The sequence below is a fragment of the Kwoniella europaea genome, chromosome 1 (genome assembly GCF_036810445.1).
Source record: "Kwoniella europaea PYCC6329 chromosome 1, complete sequence".
Taxonomy (NCBI): domain Eukaryota; kingdom Fungi; phylum Basidiomycota; class Tremellomycetes; order Tremellales; family Cryptococcaceae; genus Kwoniella; species Kwoniella europaea.
In genome coordinates this window covers 6,479,970-6,496,134 of record NC_089487.1, presented here as the reverse complement: position 1 = coordinate 6,496,134, position 16,165 = coordinate 6,479,970, and the positions used below count along the sequence as shown (strand labels likewise).

Genomic DNA, 16,165 nt, shown 5'->3' with positions numbered 1-16,165 from the left:
TACATAGGCTGCAGGCGAGGTACGATAGGACGTTGCTGCTCGCTCTATACTGAGCCCAGGACAAAGGTGTCACATTCCAACATCCGGGACAACAAAACCTCGGGATGACCATTCTCGCCAGACTGTCCATTCCGTTCGCCATATCTCACTGAGATGAGATATGATCAAGCGAGGCCCGAGATGAATAAAGGACACGTGCATTATCCGGCCAAAAAGTACGATGTTGTCAAATAACCTGCACACGCACAGGGGTAAAAGTACCGATTACCGATTCCCCCGTGAACCACTAATGAAGCCTTATTCACCGAATAAGTAATGAGCCGAACACATCCTACTGTATCTGTTTCACTTTATCAAATAGTTATAACATCTTTATGTCCACCTGCAGAGCTCAAGATGTAGACAATATACTTGTACACCAAGATAGAGATATACATAGCGACAGACATAGGAATACCAGCAACAATGACCATCGTAAGCCCAAGTCACGGATACTTGGCGTTCAGAGGGGAACCAACCGCTGACCTGTTTCGCCAGGCTCCAACATTACCTACGGACTTCTTGTTTGGGTTCGCAACAGCCGCAGCGCAGATCGAAGGTGGTGGACCTGAAGCAGAGAAAGCATCAGGAAGAGGTGATTCGGTAGGTGTAGTCACCTCTTGGGTTTAACCTGATCCCTAATTTCACCTTGTCGCAGATATGGGATGAATTCTGCGATAGACCGGGGAATATCAGAGATGGTTCAAATGTTAAGAGGACCTGTAACCACTTGGAGAAATATAAGGAAGACATCGCTTGTAGGCCCATGCAAATTGTTTGTGACTCGTAGTAACCTAGAAACTGACAACAATATAGTGATGAAATCCCTTGGAGCGAATTCCTATCGATTCTCCATCTCGTGGCCTCGAGTGATACCATTAGGTGGAAAAGGTGACCCAGTCAACCAGAAGGGAATAAGATTCTACAATGATTTGATTGACGAATGCCTGAAAGTCGGTCTCGTGCCTTTCGTGGTGAGTAACATCGGTGGACATACGACGAATCGAGACTGAGGGTGACTTATGGCTCTCTGTAGACCTTGTACCAGTGAGCGAGACTTAGGGGACGACAGTTGGCATTATGCTGAGGCAGCATTTTATGTTTAGCTGGGATCTTCCCTTGGAATTGTTCAAGCGATATGGGGGATGGTTGGACAAAGAGAAAATCGTCGAGGATTACACTCACTACGCTAAAACCTGCTTTGATCTCTTCGGAGACAGAGTCAAACACTGGTTAACCTTCAACGAACCCTGGTGTACTGCTGTGCTAGGACACGGTATCGGACAATTTGCTCCGTAGGTTCAGGACTTTGCGTTCGATTGATCGTAACTCATTCTCCCCTACATCACAGGGGTCACGTATCAAACACCGAACCTTGGATTGTCGGTCAAAGCTTGATGATTGCACATGCATCAGCCGCCAAACTATATATGAGAGAATATAAAGCTAAACAGGGCGGTATGATCGGTATCACCTTGAATGGAGATTGGACAGACCCGTATGATGAGTCGCCAGAGAGTGAGTGTGGTACCCCCGCCTGTTAGCAGAAGGCTGATGGATGGCCGCATGTGCAGATGTGGAAGCCGCTCAAAGAAAGATGGATTTCGCCGTCGGATGGTTCGCCGATGTGATCTACCTCGGCAGATACCCTCAATCGATGATCGACATCCTAGGTGACCGATTACCACAGTTCAGCCAGGAGGAGCTGGATCTGCTGAAAGATAGTTCAGAGGTAAGTTTGAATTTTAGATACCCTTTCTCCCTTATACAAAAAGTAGCTGATGTATATGAGGGGATCAGTTCTACGGCTGCAACGTAAGTACTACTCATTGACAAGGACTCATGTGGCCGGCTCTAACTGATCTCAACCTGTGATCAGACTTACACTACCAATACCATCAAAGCTACCCGAACAAAAGACGAGTATGCTGGATACACAACAATGGCTTTTGATAAACCTGATGGAACTGAGATTGGCGTCAAATGTGAGATTTATCATTCCCCTCACGTGCATGTTGCCAACCAGACTGATGGAAGGACTGTAGCTCAATTGGGATGGCTCCGTGATGTACCTTGGGGATTCAGGAGATTACTGAACTACTTGTATCAACGGTACAAGAAGCCAATCTACATGACTGAGAACGTAAGTCACTTTGCTTTGAAGTGTCAATGGATGACTAAGGTCCTTCCATGTTCCGTCAAATAGGGCTGGGCCATCAAAGGTGAAAGCGCCCTCAGTCCAGCAGAAGCGTGAGTGAAATCATCACTTGCACATTAAGTATCCATTGCTGACGATCATAGCAGTATCCGTACGTGTCAAACAAGTCATATCATCGCTCAGATAGCTGACCGCAGAAGCAGATGATGAGGGTCGAGTCCAGTACTATAACGGTTATACACAAGCTTTGAAAGAGGCCATACAGATTGATGGCGTCGACGTTAGATCGTACTTCGGGTGAGTCATACCAACCAGGACATACAAAGACTTCGTGACTGACTTATGAGACTATGCTCAGCTGGTCGTAAGTACAAAGAATTCATATATGGCGAATAGGTAAAGCAGCAGATGCTGATTTCATCTACAGCTTCATGGATAATTTCGAATGGGCGTCTGGCTTAGTCCCACGATTTGGCAGTGTCTACGTAGACTATGAAACGTTTGAGAGGACACCTAAAGATTCGGCGACGTCTTTGATGAAGGTATGCTCATTCGAATTTCCCTCGTCCTGTCCTTGAAATCATCTTCCACTGATACTGCTGCCGTCATCTAGTTCTTCAAGGATAACATCTCCACTAAGTAAGTTGTCCACCAAAGAGCAGATATACTCAAAGGGTTAGAATATCTTCTTGGGAATTTTGGTATGATGTATAAGTTTATGCATGCTTTTGAGGTTGTGACTGAATGGGGCAGTTGAAAAGTTTCTTCTGTACTGAACATCGATTGGATTCGGCGATCTTGCATATGCAAGCCAAGACGATTAGTCCCAAGTATATAGAGTCCCTCGACCCGTTCTGAGGAAGTCTTCGACAATACGTCTTGATCTATCATAATCTCTGAGTCCGTGAACTACAATCTCAAGGGAGTGGTATCTTGCGTTAAGGTTTATACATAATCCCACTAACTTCGATCGAACCTTTCGAAAGGCAATTGGAGGAAATATTGAAGCGAACGACAAAGGAGGGACCCAAAAGAGAGAAAAACCCCGGCGAGAGACAGTGTGTTGGATTCAAGTAGCTAGTCGTACCCGTAGAGAGTTGACATACGAAAAAATCTCGCTACGTGGTTGCATTGAGTAAAATTCTTCATCAAAATTTACAGTATCCAATATTCGACAGCCAAAGGATGTAAAAATAGAACCCAAAGCCTATAAAATCGTTTTTGCGATTTTCAAAGAAACACCGTTTATAAAAACGAATAGAAATCAAAGTAATTCAATGACACGGAAAGAAACAAGAAGAGACCGAGTGGTGCGAGGAAAATTAAGAAGTCATAAATTGTAGCCAATTAGAAAAGGTGAGGCGAAGAGTACTGTAAGGTCTAAGCCTCGACTTTCTCTACTACCTTTCCGCTAGATTCTATGACTACCTTGTCGACCTTGAGGGAAGCTTTTACCGGATTGGGCTGGCTGTACACCCATTCGAGTTGCTCGATGGTTCTACCTTGTGATTCGACACTAGAAATGCATCATCTTGACGGTCAGCATTCATGCAGCAGGTTGCATCGCGGATTATGCGGCTTACCAGAACAAGTACCATAAGATAGCTTCGATAACATCCCATCCGACGAAGATGTAGATGTATTTATAGCTGATCAGCCAGATCAGCCAACGCACCAGACTTGCTTCGTTAAAAGAGTGTGCTACTCACCCGATATTTCTAAGAGCGATAGGTCCACAGAACTGGTTGATGAACCCCATACCATTGACGACGAATCCGTAGACCGCCAATCCTTTAGCTCTCATGTTGGTGTCAAGTGCCTCTGAAGGTAATACTCCTTGCAGAGGAGTGTAAGTGAAGGAGTTGACCACGTTGAACAGGAAATACGCTGCGAGAGCTCCTTGTGCGACACTCTGAGTGACGTTGCCACTCTGGGTTTGAGAATCGAGCTTGGCAGACAGACCAGAGTTGATTGCCAATGTGACAGCACAACCTATATGTATATCGTGGCCAATCAGCATAGGTTCTAGGCTTGATATCGATGCCCTTGTCATCAAACTTTCGCTCACCCAAGGTACCGATGATCAACACTGGCCGTCTGTTCATGATATCCGTGAGAGATACAGCAGTAAGAGCACCAATAGCCGAGACAACAGAATTGAGCAGGTTATATGCGAGTTGTTTCGATACACTGGTGACACCCAGATTCTCGTAGATGACAGTGTTGAAGTAACCCAAACCATTTCCCGAAAATTGGCCAAATACACCAATCATGATGACTTGAGCCATCCTCCATCGACCATTGTGAGTGAGGAAGAGGGGTCGGTCTAGATTTTCTCGACCATGATAAGTCTCTTCGCTTGGTCACCAAACGTGGTAAATTGTACTCACAATCCCACCAGACTTTGTCTATACCATCTAATCGGATACCTTCTTTCATCTCTTCGATTTCGAGATGGACCAACTTCGAGTTGGGATCATCCGCACCATGGTATCTGACCAGGAACTCGACAGCTTCATCTTCCTTTCCATTGGCCATGAGGTATCGAGGTGATTCAGGAATGAACCATACACCGATGAGAACGATGAGACAGGCAAAGGCTTGGAAGATTAAAGGCAATTGCCAAGAGAGGTTGGAATCGATGTTGTTGCATCCGTATGTCACCGCAGCAGCAGGGATGGAACCACCAAACCAACCACAATTGTAGAAACCTTGTTACAATGTCTAATCAGTACCGCCGATAATTTCGTTGTCGATTGTATGACTCACCTGTACATCTTCCTCGCCAATGAGGAGGAGCAATCTCGATGGAGTATGCAGGCGCAGCGACTGTCATGATAGCTATACCGAAACCAAGGACGAATCGAGCGACGACGAATTGTGGGACGTGCTTTGAGGTAGCTGCGATTATCATACCGGCAATTATGACGATACTACCGCAGACCATGGCCCTGCGTCGTCCAAATTTGTCAGAAAGGATGGCAGCGAAAGGGGCACCAACCATGGCTCCGCTATCATCCCAAGATAGATAAGCTTATGTCCAAATACAGAGTATATGGCTCAACTCACACAGTATATAAAGAGAAGATGACAGAGACTTTGGGACCAGTTGTACCACTGTGGAAAGTGTTTTGGAAGTGAGGCATAGCAAGAACCGCCGTCATGAGTGAACCTGTGCGGAACAAGTCAGCAAGATGATCTAGTCTAAGTGCCGACGATCTACTTACCATCGTAACCATTTGCGCACGCGCAACAGAATGAGACAAAGACGGCGACTGGTAGTGCAAGTCAGCGAAAGTGATAATAACTCCAGGTAGAGCCCGTGAGATACTTACAGTAGAGGTGGATGGATCGTTTGCTCCATCGAGGGATTTGACTTTCGTGGATAGCAGCATATAATTCGGCCTAAACGATGAAACAACGTCAACATCTGCGGTATATATGTCAAAGGCCATGATGGACATACATTTTTGACATCTTTGACTTGAGCTCCAGGTTCCACAGTAGCCTTAGGGATATTAGGCAAAGTATCGTGATGTTGATCGAAGGTCTTGATATCCTTCTCGTGCTCACCGGGATGTGAGATCACTTCGTGAAGCGACATCGTTATATAATAGTTAAGTAGATGAGACTGTTAGTCAGTATGTACTGGAGGAGTGGTTTAGTATCTTGAACTTGTTTGCTTGCTTGCTTGAGGATTTCGAAGTCTTTGAGGACATGATATAATGGTTAGCTTCTTATACTTGACAACAACAACGATTGAGATGTTCGATTTCTGAACATTCCTTTGAAGAAATCAACCGATGGGTCATGAACGGGCCGTGAGTTTTGCGATTTGCGATTTGCCTCCGAATGTCATGGCTTGTTTAGAATTAGCGCGTTTCCTTCCGTAACAGGGTAACAGCCCCACACGAAGGCCCCAGAAGGCACCAAGGTACCATCAAATCCATTCTGGTGATTTTGATGATCAAGTGAGTCAGCGTTGACATTGATCGGGGGTAAAGTCCGAAGACTTGCGAAAATGACTGCATGTGATAACTTTGACAAGACACTAAGCATATTTGCGCAAGCTTGAGTTCTCAGTCATCAAGCTTGCCCCAACATCTGATGTAGCGAGATCTCCCAGACTAAATGGGCCGAGAATTAGCCAGACATCGAGCAAAAAGCTGGCTGCCAAGTAATTATCCCGAGGCGGACCGTACCGTAAGAGCAGACACGTGTCTTACAGATAACATTCCTTCGAATCTCAAATATACCGAAAGTCGCTCGGGTGAATTTCTATGGTCCACTCTTTCGTACATCAGGCAACAATCACAGTACGACAAAAATGCTGAAGACGTACTTGAACGGAGATTGGGAGTTCAGTCAGGTATCATCTGAGCATTGCCCAGACGTAAAGGAATCATGGAATCCTTGCTCACTCCCGACCTCGGTTCATGTGGAGCTGAAGAGACTAGGCAGGATACCTGATCCTTACAAGGATCTGAACGAGTGGAAAGTACAATGTGCGTCCCATATATGCTATGTGAAGCTGTCTTGAATTGATCAGACTGATCATATGTCATCAACAGGGATACAAGAAGCAGACTGGATTTTCAAGACCCAATTCGATGTTAACGAATCACTCTTCAATCATGAACACGTTGATTTGCTTTTGGATGGACTAGACACCTACTGCACGATCACTTTGGTGGGATATACCCTTGCCTTACGATCTCCTGGAGCGTCACTGATGACGATGTCGAGAATAGAACGGTAAACACATCGCAAACACCCAGAACATGTTCTTGTCGCATCGGATCGATATTAAAAGTGTGATCAAAGCTCAAGACAACCAGTTGCAACTGCATTTCAGAAGCCCCTGGCACGAAGCAAGAAAAGCTGAGGCCCAGAACGGTGGTCCAAAACCACTCTGTGAGGCTGATTGTTGTTGAACATGACAAGTGCAAGTACTGATGGGTATTTAGGGAACGGCGCTTCAAACCGTCTCCACTCTCGTAAGGCACAATATGGATGGGGTGCGTAACGACGCAGTTGCTCGAAATGCGTAAAATTTCGCTGACCAGATTTCATAGGCTGGGACTGGGTAAGTACGATATCGAGCTAGGATAGCAGCTCTTACTAATGAAGCCCAGGGACCTGTCATGATGACTATTGGACCCTGGAAAGGTGTTCACCTCGAGATTTACGATGTACGACTTGAAGATGTACGCATTGATACCACATTAACAGGTCAGAAATACGATACTGCTACTTTGACGGCAGCAATCACGCTTTCTGATAAGCAAGAGAGGGACTATCTACTTGACTTCACTTTGGTAGATTCGAATAACAACATTATTCGATCTGCAAGGGAGCATCTCGCTTCTGAAAAGCTGAGGTGGGATCTGGTTCAAGAAGCCAAAGGGTGGTACCCTCGAGGATATGGCGATCAGCCTCTATACCGTTTGGAAGTGGAGTTGAAGGATCGGGTGGGTGCATCCTACTCTAAGAACGCACTTGTATTGAAGTCACTAACATGAATGCATGCAGGGTGGACATACCTTGGACATGATCACAAAGAGAGTAGCATTCCGATCGGCCAAAGTCATTCAAGAGCCACTAGAAGGACAAGAAGGGACCAGCTTCGTTTTTGAGGTAAATGGGATCCGTATATTCTGCGGTGGCAGTAATTGGATTCCAGCAGATTCGTTCTTAACGGACATTGGTCCAGCAAGATATAGGGCTTGGGTGAATCTGCTTGTAAGTCTGACCCCTGTCTACGGCTACCGATTCGAGGTAATGGGCTGGACAGCTAACGTACAGTCCATGTGCAGATCAAGGGTAATCAGAATATGCTGAGGGTATGGGGTGGAGGGGTATACGAAGCGGAAGAGCTATACGAGTGAGACCAACACAGCACTATGGCAAAAATCGATATTGACAGACTTGGTCCTCTGTTTCCTTGTTTTCGTTACAACTATAGTGCATGCGACGAGAATGGCATTCTAGTTTGGCAGGACTTCATGTTTGGTTGTGGACTGGTAAGTGTATCTGATCAAATTTCTTTTGCTGATATAAAAATCAGTATCCATCTTACCCCAAACTCAACGAAAGTATCAAAGCGGAAGCAGAGCAAGCTGTGATTCGTCTCAGGGACCATCCATCTGTGGTGATCTTCGCAGGGAACAACGAAGATTATGCTTTGGCCGAATCAATTGGCGTGATGGACTATGAGGATAATTCAGGTGATTATATGAAATCTAAATTCCCAGCGTAGGTAGTGTACTGTCATCCTTGAGATTCATTCTCATCGATTCTTGGAGAGAACATGCAGCTGATGTTCGAGTATCAAGCCGACACATCTATGAAATCCTTCTACCAGAAGTTGTAGATCGACTCTCCACCATCTTCTACCATCGAAGCAGTCCCTACGGAGGGAAGAGTTCTTCTGATCAGACGGTTGGTGATATACATCAGTGGAACGTATGGCATGGTACTCAGGAACCATGGTCGAATTGGGATAAGTTGGCCGGTCGATTTGTATCGTAAGTGTACCAGGTGATGCCGCAAGGATATGTCCTAATCTCGTTATTGCCCTGGTTGCAGTGAATTTGGTATGCAAGGATATCCTAACATACGGACCGTCAACGAATGGAGTGATGATAAGTCCCAGTTGTTCCCTCAATCAAGAGTATCAGTCAATCACAATAAAGCTGTAAGGATCTTCACATTTAATCTCCAATGCTATGCAGACCCACATCATTACTGATCATGGCTACTGTACTGTATAGGACGGATTTGAACGTCGACTTGAATTATACCTAATGGAGAACTTCCGTCACGCCTTTGACATGTCAAGTTATATCTACTATACCCAGATCATGCAGGCTGAATGTCTATCAGCAGCGTATAGACTGTGGAGGAGGAATTTCAAAGGTCGTGGGAAAGAATACACCTCTGGAGCATTGGTATGGCAGATCAACGATTGTTGGCCTTGTGTGTCTTGGGCTATTGCAGATTATTATCTGAGACCAAAGTGAGCAACCGATTAAATAATCAATCCGTCATCACCAAGTCATACAACCTTACAGACGTCGATACTGATATCTACTGGATGATCAGGCCCTCGTTCTTCACAATTGCACGAGAACTTAAGACGTTCACTATTGGAGTGAGTGTGCCCTAATCTTAGATGCTCAAAGTTTCTACCACTGACCAGGGCTCGTGTATGTTCGAAAAGATTACTCGGAAACATGTCAAAGAATATCGAGATGAGTCCACTTCCGCATTCTTCGAAATCAAAGAACAGGTAAGAGACTTTCATGTCCCCTGATTATGTCCGAACACTAATTTATGACAAACACTAGATGGAATTATGGGCATGTAATTCGACCCTCGAATATGTGGATGTGAAGGTCGTACTTGAGACATACAACCTGAACACAAACCAACGCGATCGGAAAAGCTTCGATATTCAACTAGGACCCAATGCTTCCACCGAGATATGGCAAGGTATCGTACCAGGACAAAGCACCCGGACGGACGATTCTCAAATGCCTGCACCGATTGTCATTCAAGCTCGATTACACCTGACAGATAAGCCACATCAAGTAGAAGCTAGATTTTCAAGCTGGCCTGAACCTTATAAATACCTTGCATTCCCTATGCCTGGTCTTCAAATCGTTGTCAAGGGGGATGATGTGATTCTCAGCTGCGAGAAACCGGTAAAAGGCTTGATATTGGACGTTGAGGGTGAGGAATGTGCATGGTCAGACCAAGCGCTGGATTTGTTCCCTGGTGACGATCAGGTAGTAAGAGCAGAAGGGTTGAAGGGGAGGGATGTTATGTTCCAATATCTTGGGGATGGATCTGCGTAGATAGTACATACGTGATGTACAGACTATATGGAATAATGTACAGATCCCCAGGAATGACTGTCCCAATTGATGCCGCTCATTGTCCTAATTTTCCCAAAAGCAATCGTATCAATTTCTCCCTGCTTATACAGTGAATAATGTAGCCCTGTAACCATGCAAATCCACCATCAGTCACGAGATACTTCATCATCCCATGCTTTCTGCCGAGGACTTACCAGTAATCATCATCGTTCATTCCAGCAATCTCATCCGGCACTCCCATGAATTGTTGCTATACGATTCCCATGTCAACCCATCAGCCAAACATCAGATTTGATAATCCAAAGAATGACCACCCCACATACCAGCTGAGCCATGAAATCCGGTTGATCACCTTCACCTAACAACGTTTCTCCTGCATTTCCACTACTAGTTCCTACTTGATCTCTCATCGGAGACCCAGCTTTCGATTCCATCCCTATGGCTCTTAGCGTTCTTTGGACGAATCTCGCCACATAGGCTGGAGCAGTGTTTACCTCTGTTCCGGACGCTCTGGTATATGCTGTGAGGATACGTTGGAGAAGAGTGATGATGAGTAGTTTCTGAGTTATGCTGGACAGGTGGAATATCTATGACCACCAGCAGACAATCAGTGACGTTTTCTCCTCATACCTCAACGAAAGTGGAAATGCATGTATAGCTTCACCTACCTTTCGCAATAGCATGGTAAGGGACGATGCCATGACCGAGCTAGTGTCCTGCATAATCTCCAGATCACCATTGTCCGCCACGGCGTCTATCTCATCAGTGATTCTCGAAGCGTAAGATAGACAGGCGTCAATCCTGATGGGATCGTTGGGTGAAGCTTCAAGATAATGTCTCTTGAGAGTAAGCATAAAATCGAGGGTAGCCCATAGACCGACATGTTCTTTCTCGTATTCAAATCCAGCCGGAGGAGCTACAACATATCGTGAACATCAACTCGAATTACCGGCATCGTTATACTGTCGTTCACGTGTAATGTTTTACCACACTCACCCTCCTTCCTCCAGTATCTGCTCAGCAAAGCCTCACATTGCGCATGTACGCTTTCCAAAGCCGCATCGTTGTATGCCAGAGACTGGAAGGTGGAATCGCAGATCGCGCGCCACTGATCTTTCAGTCTGCACAGTCTGAAGTGAAAGGTATCAATGTCGTAGTTCATAATATCTGATCAGACTTACTCGATTGACGAAGCGAGATGTAGATCAACCGAAGGACCCAGGTAGACATGCTCTCTAGCCCAGCTACCTGCCTATAGTCGGGACATCAGCAAGATGGAAAATATATCAAGAGGTAGTTGAGTCACTCACATCCATCATATGATTGGGCTGTATTGCGAATGGAAGACCATATGTTTGACTCAACCTGGTATGATTTATGTTCATCATCAGTACAGCCATACTCTACTTTAAACATACATGATCAATGAACTCACGATCGGTCAAAACCTTCTCACCGAGCAGAAGTCAATTGCTTATCCTGATCTGACAGATGAAAATGATGATACTGACAGAATAGACCTATACAGACAGCAAGGTAAGCGATGTCAATGGGGATATGAAACTTTACAAGACATTGGACTCACACATCCAAGTCCTCTCCGAGTTCTGATGAAAAAAACAACCTTCAATGAGTGACTTCTTTCACGGCAATCGAGCATACTATGCGCCAGCACGACTCACCAGAATCTTCCTCGCCATCATCTCGTCCTCCGGCAAAGGCTGCGTCCTAGGTACATGCCAATAAAGCTGATACCCCATCCTGATAGCTATCCCAATCTTCCTCCACGAAGACGTATCAGCCGGTAACTTCCAATACATCAATATCATTATCGTCTGCGCCACCCCAACATCGGCCGTTCCATTGTTGATCGCTCTGCTGAGCAGCGTCTGAGTATGCGATGAGAGGGTGGCGTGCAGGTCGGGTCGAGCGAATTTACTGGCGGCTGCTACGACGGCGCTGAAGAGGATTGTAGATGTTGATCGGAGGTAGGAAAGGGTATGCACTGTGAGGTGTAATTTAGAAATGTCTGTCATGGGGGAAGGTGGATATGAAGATGAAGTTTGATGGTGGTGAAGGTGATTGATACAAGGCTGGTTCACTCACATTTGGCATCTAATACTGCTACCAGATGATTCAGCCGATCATGGAACCTGCTTATCATCAGTAAGTCGTCTAGTTCATGTGACAAGCGATCACTCACAGCTGTACCAAAACCCTTGCTTCACTTTCCGACAAAATCATCAGATTGACTGACTGTCAGCTCGTTTTCTGTCCTAGCATCTACTCACTTGGATCGTCTCTCGCTTCCCCATGTGGACTATCATCCTCCTCTAATTTTGTATGCTTCGAAGTATAATTAAGAAAGAACGGCGAGCTAGGTCCGTGAAGCTGTATGGGACGATCTGCGGGATCCAGATACTCCGAGATATCAAGATTCCGGTTGGTAGCGCTCGCTTCTGCATCTGATGACCGTGGTGAAGGCTGTACAGCTGGGTATACACTGGTACTGAGCCGACGATGATCTGGACTGAGGGACGGGTGCTGGTGCTGATTGAGGTTTTGTTGATGAGACGAGGAGTACGAAGAAACTGAAGGATGTATGTTGGTATAGCTTGAAACAGGCTGATTCAGGTTCATATCTAGGGTATTGGGCAGCTGAATAGGGCGGATGGAGGATGAAGAGGATCCGGGAGGTAATGACATAGGTGGAGTGGTGTTATTGACTCTGAGATGGAAGCAATGTTACTTCAGCTCAACAATGACACCAGAGAGGTGTGTGCCTCACCCGTTACTACCACTCTTTCTTGGTGGTCTTCCACGAGGCTTATTGACAGCTGGTGGTGTGCACGCTAACCCATAGCGCACTGAAAGAGAGCTCGTTCAGCTTATAAGCAAGCAAGATCTACTTGAGAAGTCCGTTCACTTACGACATCGCATACAGGCATGATCCAATCCCTCATTCCGTAGACATCTGACCTGGAGATCCGAGATATCAGTAAGCGATAGCGTACTGACTCATTGCCCGCCTGGAATCACCTTGTTGAATCTGCATGCGGCACATCTATTTAGTAGCAAGCCCGGATCAGCTCCTCATACCTCTTGATATTTTCAGATAGCCAAGGAGTAACCCACGCCAGCTTTGACCTTGTTGAGCCGGTCCCGGTTCCAGTGCTCAGTGCGTTCTCCACCGCTACTTGACCTGTGCTCGTCGAAGATGAAGGATGAACCGCAGACATGTTGCCCGTTGGTGATGATGCAAGTGCAGCATATGCATATGACTGTCATGAGATCTTGATCAACATCGACATGGTTGGTTAAGCATAACCCCAACCCCTCATCCCGCCTGAGTCCCCCCGGTCCGAGCGGAGTCACCAGTCACAAGTCACGGAGTATCAATCCATCTCCATCTCCTTGTTCTCACTCTCAGGCTCAGGCACACATACTGATCCTTGATCCACCCCAATATCCTTGATGCTGTAGTGTCGCTAGCATAAGCAAGTATACATGCCAATGATCCGTGTAATACGGCCTCCTCAAAGTACAGCTTGCTGATCATGGAGAAGACCACTCGAGTAGTGTCAGTCCGATGAGATGCGGTGCGAAGCGAAAGGATCTGAGAGAGTATTTCACTTTTAGCTTCTTTATTAGTTTATCTATACGTCATCTCGGACTAGTCGTCGGCGGTCTCGGTGATCCCGATAGCACACTCCAAACACGACTTCTGTCTTGGCATCAGTCCGACGTGTATGAGCTATCATGATGCCTAGGTACAAGTCCGACATGTCAAGGTATATAAGGCGCAAAATGCGGTGAGACAATGCGAGATATACCCCAACACATCTCACATCTACACTTCAACATGTTATATCCACTTCATGTATTGACAGTCTCAGCGCTGTTGGTCTCACGAGTCAATTCCCTGCCTCATGTCACCCCTCGTCAAGATGCTTCTTCATCCAATATCACCGCTAGCTCCGCTACTATCGTGGATGAGGCTATAGTCAACAAGCTTGAGGATATCCGATCCCGATGGGGCATGAAAGGTATCAATATTGCCGTTGTTGCTTCGCCGGAATATATGGGTAATAAGATTGGCAGTATTCAGACTGGATGGACCACTCAGAGTATCGCACTGGGTCAAGCTAACAGATTTGGTGATGCGTTCGATGACCAAGTGAGTATTGGAAACCATCTTGGCATGACAGGAAGCTAATCTGCTAACCGTTCTTCAGACCCTCTTCGCCCTCGGTTCGAACTCTAAGCATTTCGCTGCCGTTGCTGTTGCCCTGCTCATCGAGAGTGGTACTACCCTACCGAATGGTCAACCCCTCATGTATACTACAAAGATCAAAGACGTAATACCTGAATTTGGCCTATTGGATGAATATGCTGGGCAAAACGTGGACATAGTCGATCTTCTGTGTGAGATATCACCCTTGTCATACATGTCAAGTATTATCAAGTTGCTGATACATAATTCTATATTTCCATGTATAGCTATGCGATCAGGACTGCCACGACATGATCACTTGATGGGGTGAGTCGAGCGTGATTTATTTTAACCCATAATACGGGCAATATCGAAATGCTGATGTCGTTACACTATCAGACTCGAAGTCGACGAAGTCATCTCTCGTATGAACTATCTTCGACCATCCACTCCATTCCGACACGATGGACAGTACCAAAGTCTTCACTACATCGTCATGGACAAAGTCGTCTCTACGCTCACCGGAACCTCGTTCGTCGACTTCGTCAAGACTCACATATTTGATCCCATCGGAATGACTCATACATACCACAATCACACTCAAGCAGTCGAATCGGGCCTAAAGATTGCCGACGGGTTCGTACATGAAGATGTTGATATTGCGGGTTGTACAGCTGCTTCGGAAGCGTACATCAAACACGGTGGTAATGCAAGTTTGATACCCTGTGCTGGTGAGCTGAAAAGTATCGGTTGGTGGGATCGTACGGATGGAGTCACTATAGCTACGACAGGAAGTGCCATAACCAACAGTCAAGACATGGTATGTCCTCAAACTGAACATCCACCAGCGCCTCTCTGTATCTGTTCCGAGCTGATGATCGTACTCATTTCAGTTCAAATGGCTCCAAGAGGAACTCTCTCCTGCTGTACTTCCTCCCACTATCATACCCGCGACAACCACCAGTCAAACCGTACTCACGAAACAGCCTGTCATCCCAGGAATAACCAGTGCCTACACCTACGGTCTCGGTCAGTACATCTACACCTACCGAGGATACAGCATCAACGGACACGATGGATCCGTCTGGGGCCAGCTCAGCCACAATACCCGAGTACCAGATGCTGGAGTAGGGTTTGTAGTCATAGTCAACGATCAGTCATATGGCGAACAGATGTGCACAATTGTCGAGCACGTTTTACTAGATGCATTGTTAGGCTTACCAGAGATAAACTGGGAATTGAACACTTTTACCGAACTTGCTGGATCGGCGCGAAGTCAAAGTACCGAAGGGACCGACTCCTCATCCACTTCTCAAAGTTCTTCTTCTTCTTCTTCCAACTCATCTACCACTTCCACCACTTCATCTTCAGCCAACACGAGCACTACCGCCTCTCTCCGTAAACCCCTCCGTGCCGAATCCGTTGTAGGATATTACTCTGATAAAGCATATGGTACATTCAATATTCAACCTATAGCCAGCCTAGAAGACGCCGATGCTCTTCTGGCCATCAACAAGAGATTCACCTTGCTTGGTCTGACTCTTGACAATGATACGTACTATTACCAAAACACGGACTCATCATCCTTCATCACGCACTACATCTTCACTCCATTCGACGGACCTATTTTCAATGTCACTGCCTCTTACGTGGCACCACTTTACCCCGATGGGAGTGAAACGAGGAACGGATCAACACTTATTACCTACGGTCCCGGTTCAGCGGTGTTCAAGGACAACGGTCTGGGGCTTTTTGGTATCTGGCAGTCTGGTAGTGGTGTGGCAGACCCTCAGGTTGTTGAAGATGACGTAGAGGAAAAGGCTGAGGTATGGTTAAAGAAGATATGAAGCAAGGTCATTTACTAGAAAGGAACAA

The 16,165-nt window shown here is 46.1% G+C and overlaps 5 protein-coding genes across 5 annotated transcripts; 3 read left to right on the top strand and 2 right to left on the bottom strand.

Annotated features, from left to right (window-relative positions):
- Positions 1-465: 465 nt before the first annotated feature.
- V865_002471 (uncharacterized protein) lies at positions 466-2,840 on the top strand (the record flags this gene model as incomplete). Its single annotated transcript, XM_066226272.1, has 15 exons — positions 466-642; positions 698-797; positions 856-1,013; positions 1,076-1,086; positions 1,146-1,334; positions 1,391-1,557; positions 1,614-1,771; positions 1,840-1,854; positions 1,919-2,024; positions 2,085-2,182; positions 2,246-2,289; positions 2,341-2,348; positions 2,395-2,494; positions 2,625-2,739; positions 2,811-2,840. The coding sequence occupies 15 exons, from the start codon at positions 466-468 to the stop codon at positions 2,838-2,840; spliced, it is 1,476 nt and encodes a 491-aa protein (XP_066082369.1).
- A 737-nt stretch (positions 2,841-3,577) lies between these two features.
- On the bottom strand, positions 3,578-5,801 carry V865_002470 (uncharacterized protein; the record flags this gene model as incomplete). Its single annotated transcript, XM_066226271.1, has 10 exons — positions 3,578-3,713; positions 3,781-3,846; positions 3,907-4,189; positions 4,266-4,523; positions 4,588-4,908; positions 4,967-5,208; positions 5,267-5,369; positions 5,425-5,472; positions 5,533-5,602; positions 5,664-5,801. 10 exons carry the CDS (start codon positions 5,799-5,801, stop codon positions 3,578-3,580), a joined length of 1,665 nt encoding a protein of 554 aa, XP_066082368.1.
- A 723-nt stretch (positions 5,802-6,524) lies between these two features.
- Positions 6,525-10,056, top strand: V865_002469 (uncharacterized protein; the record flags this gene model as incomplete). The annotated part of the gene is made up of 16 exons (XM_066226270.1): positions 6,525-6,702; positions 6,769-6,887; positions 6,949-7,111; positions 7,165-7,215; positions 7,273-7,283; positions 7,333-7,668; positions 7,730-7,939; positions 8,014-8,081; positions 8,163-8,220; positions 8,265-8,452; positions 8,533-8,724; positions 8,786-8,894; positions 8,971-9,215; positions 9,302-9,350; positions 9,420-9,488; positions 9,547-10,056. 16 exons carry the CDS (start codon positions 6,525-6,527, stop codon positions 10,054-10,056), a joined length of 2,556 nt encoding a protein of 851 aa, XP_066082367.1.
- A 211-nt stretch (positions 10,057-10,267) lies between these two features.
- V865_002468 (uncharacterized protein) lies at positions 10,268-13,316 on the bottom strand (the record flags this gene model as incomplete). The annotated part of the gene is made up of 16 exons (XM_066226269.1): positions 10,268-10,327; positions 10,401-10,664; positions 10,746-10,993; positions 11,074-11,207; positions 11,259-11,329; positions 11,388-11,442; positions 11,534-11,597; positions 11,663-11,684; positions 11,760-12,082; positions 12,184-12,230; positions 12,281-12,299; positions 12,369-12,805; positions 12,866-12,944; positions 13,008-13,056; positions 13,117-13,141; positions 13,213-13,316. The coding sequence occupies 16 exons, from the start codon at positions 13,314-13,316 to the stop codon at positions 10,268-10,270; spliced, it is 2,001 nt and encodes a 666-aa protein (XP_066082366.1).
- A 623-nt stretch (positions 13,317-13,939) lies between these two features.
- On the top strand, positions 13,940-16,137 carry V865_002467 (uncharacterized protein; the record flags this gene model as incomplete). Its single annotated transcript, XM_066226268.1, has 5 exons — positions 13,940-14,254; positions 14,313-14,502; positions 14,578-14,617; positions 14,690-15,110; positions 15,184-16,137. 5 exons carry the CDS (start codon positions 13,940-13,942, stop codon positions 16,135-16,137), a joined length of 1,920 nt encoding a protein of 639 aa, XP_066082365.1.
- Between the last annotated feature and the right edge of the window lie 28 nt (positions 16,138-16,165).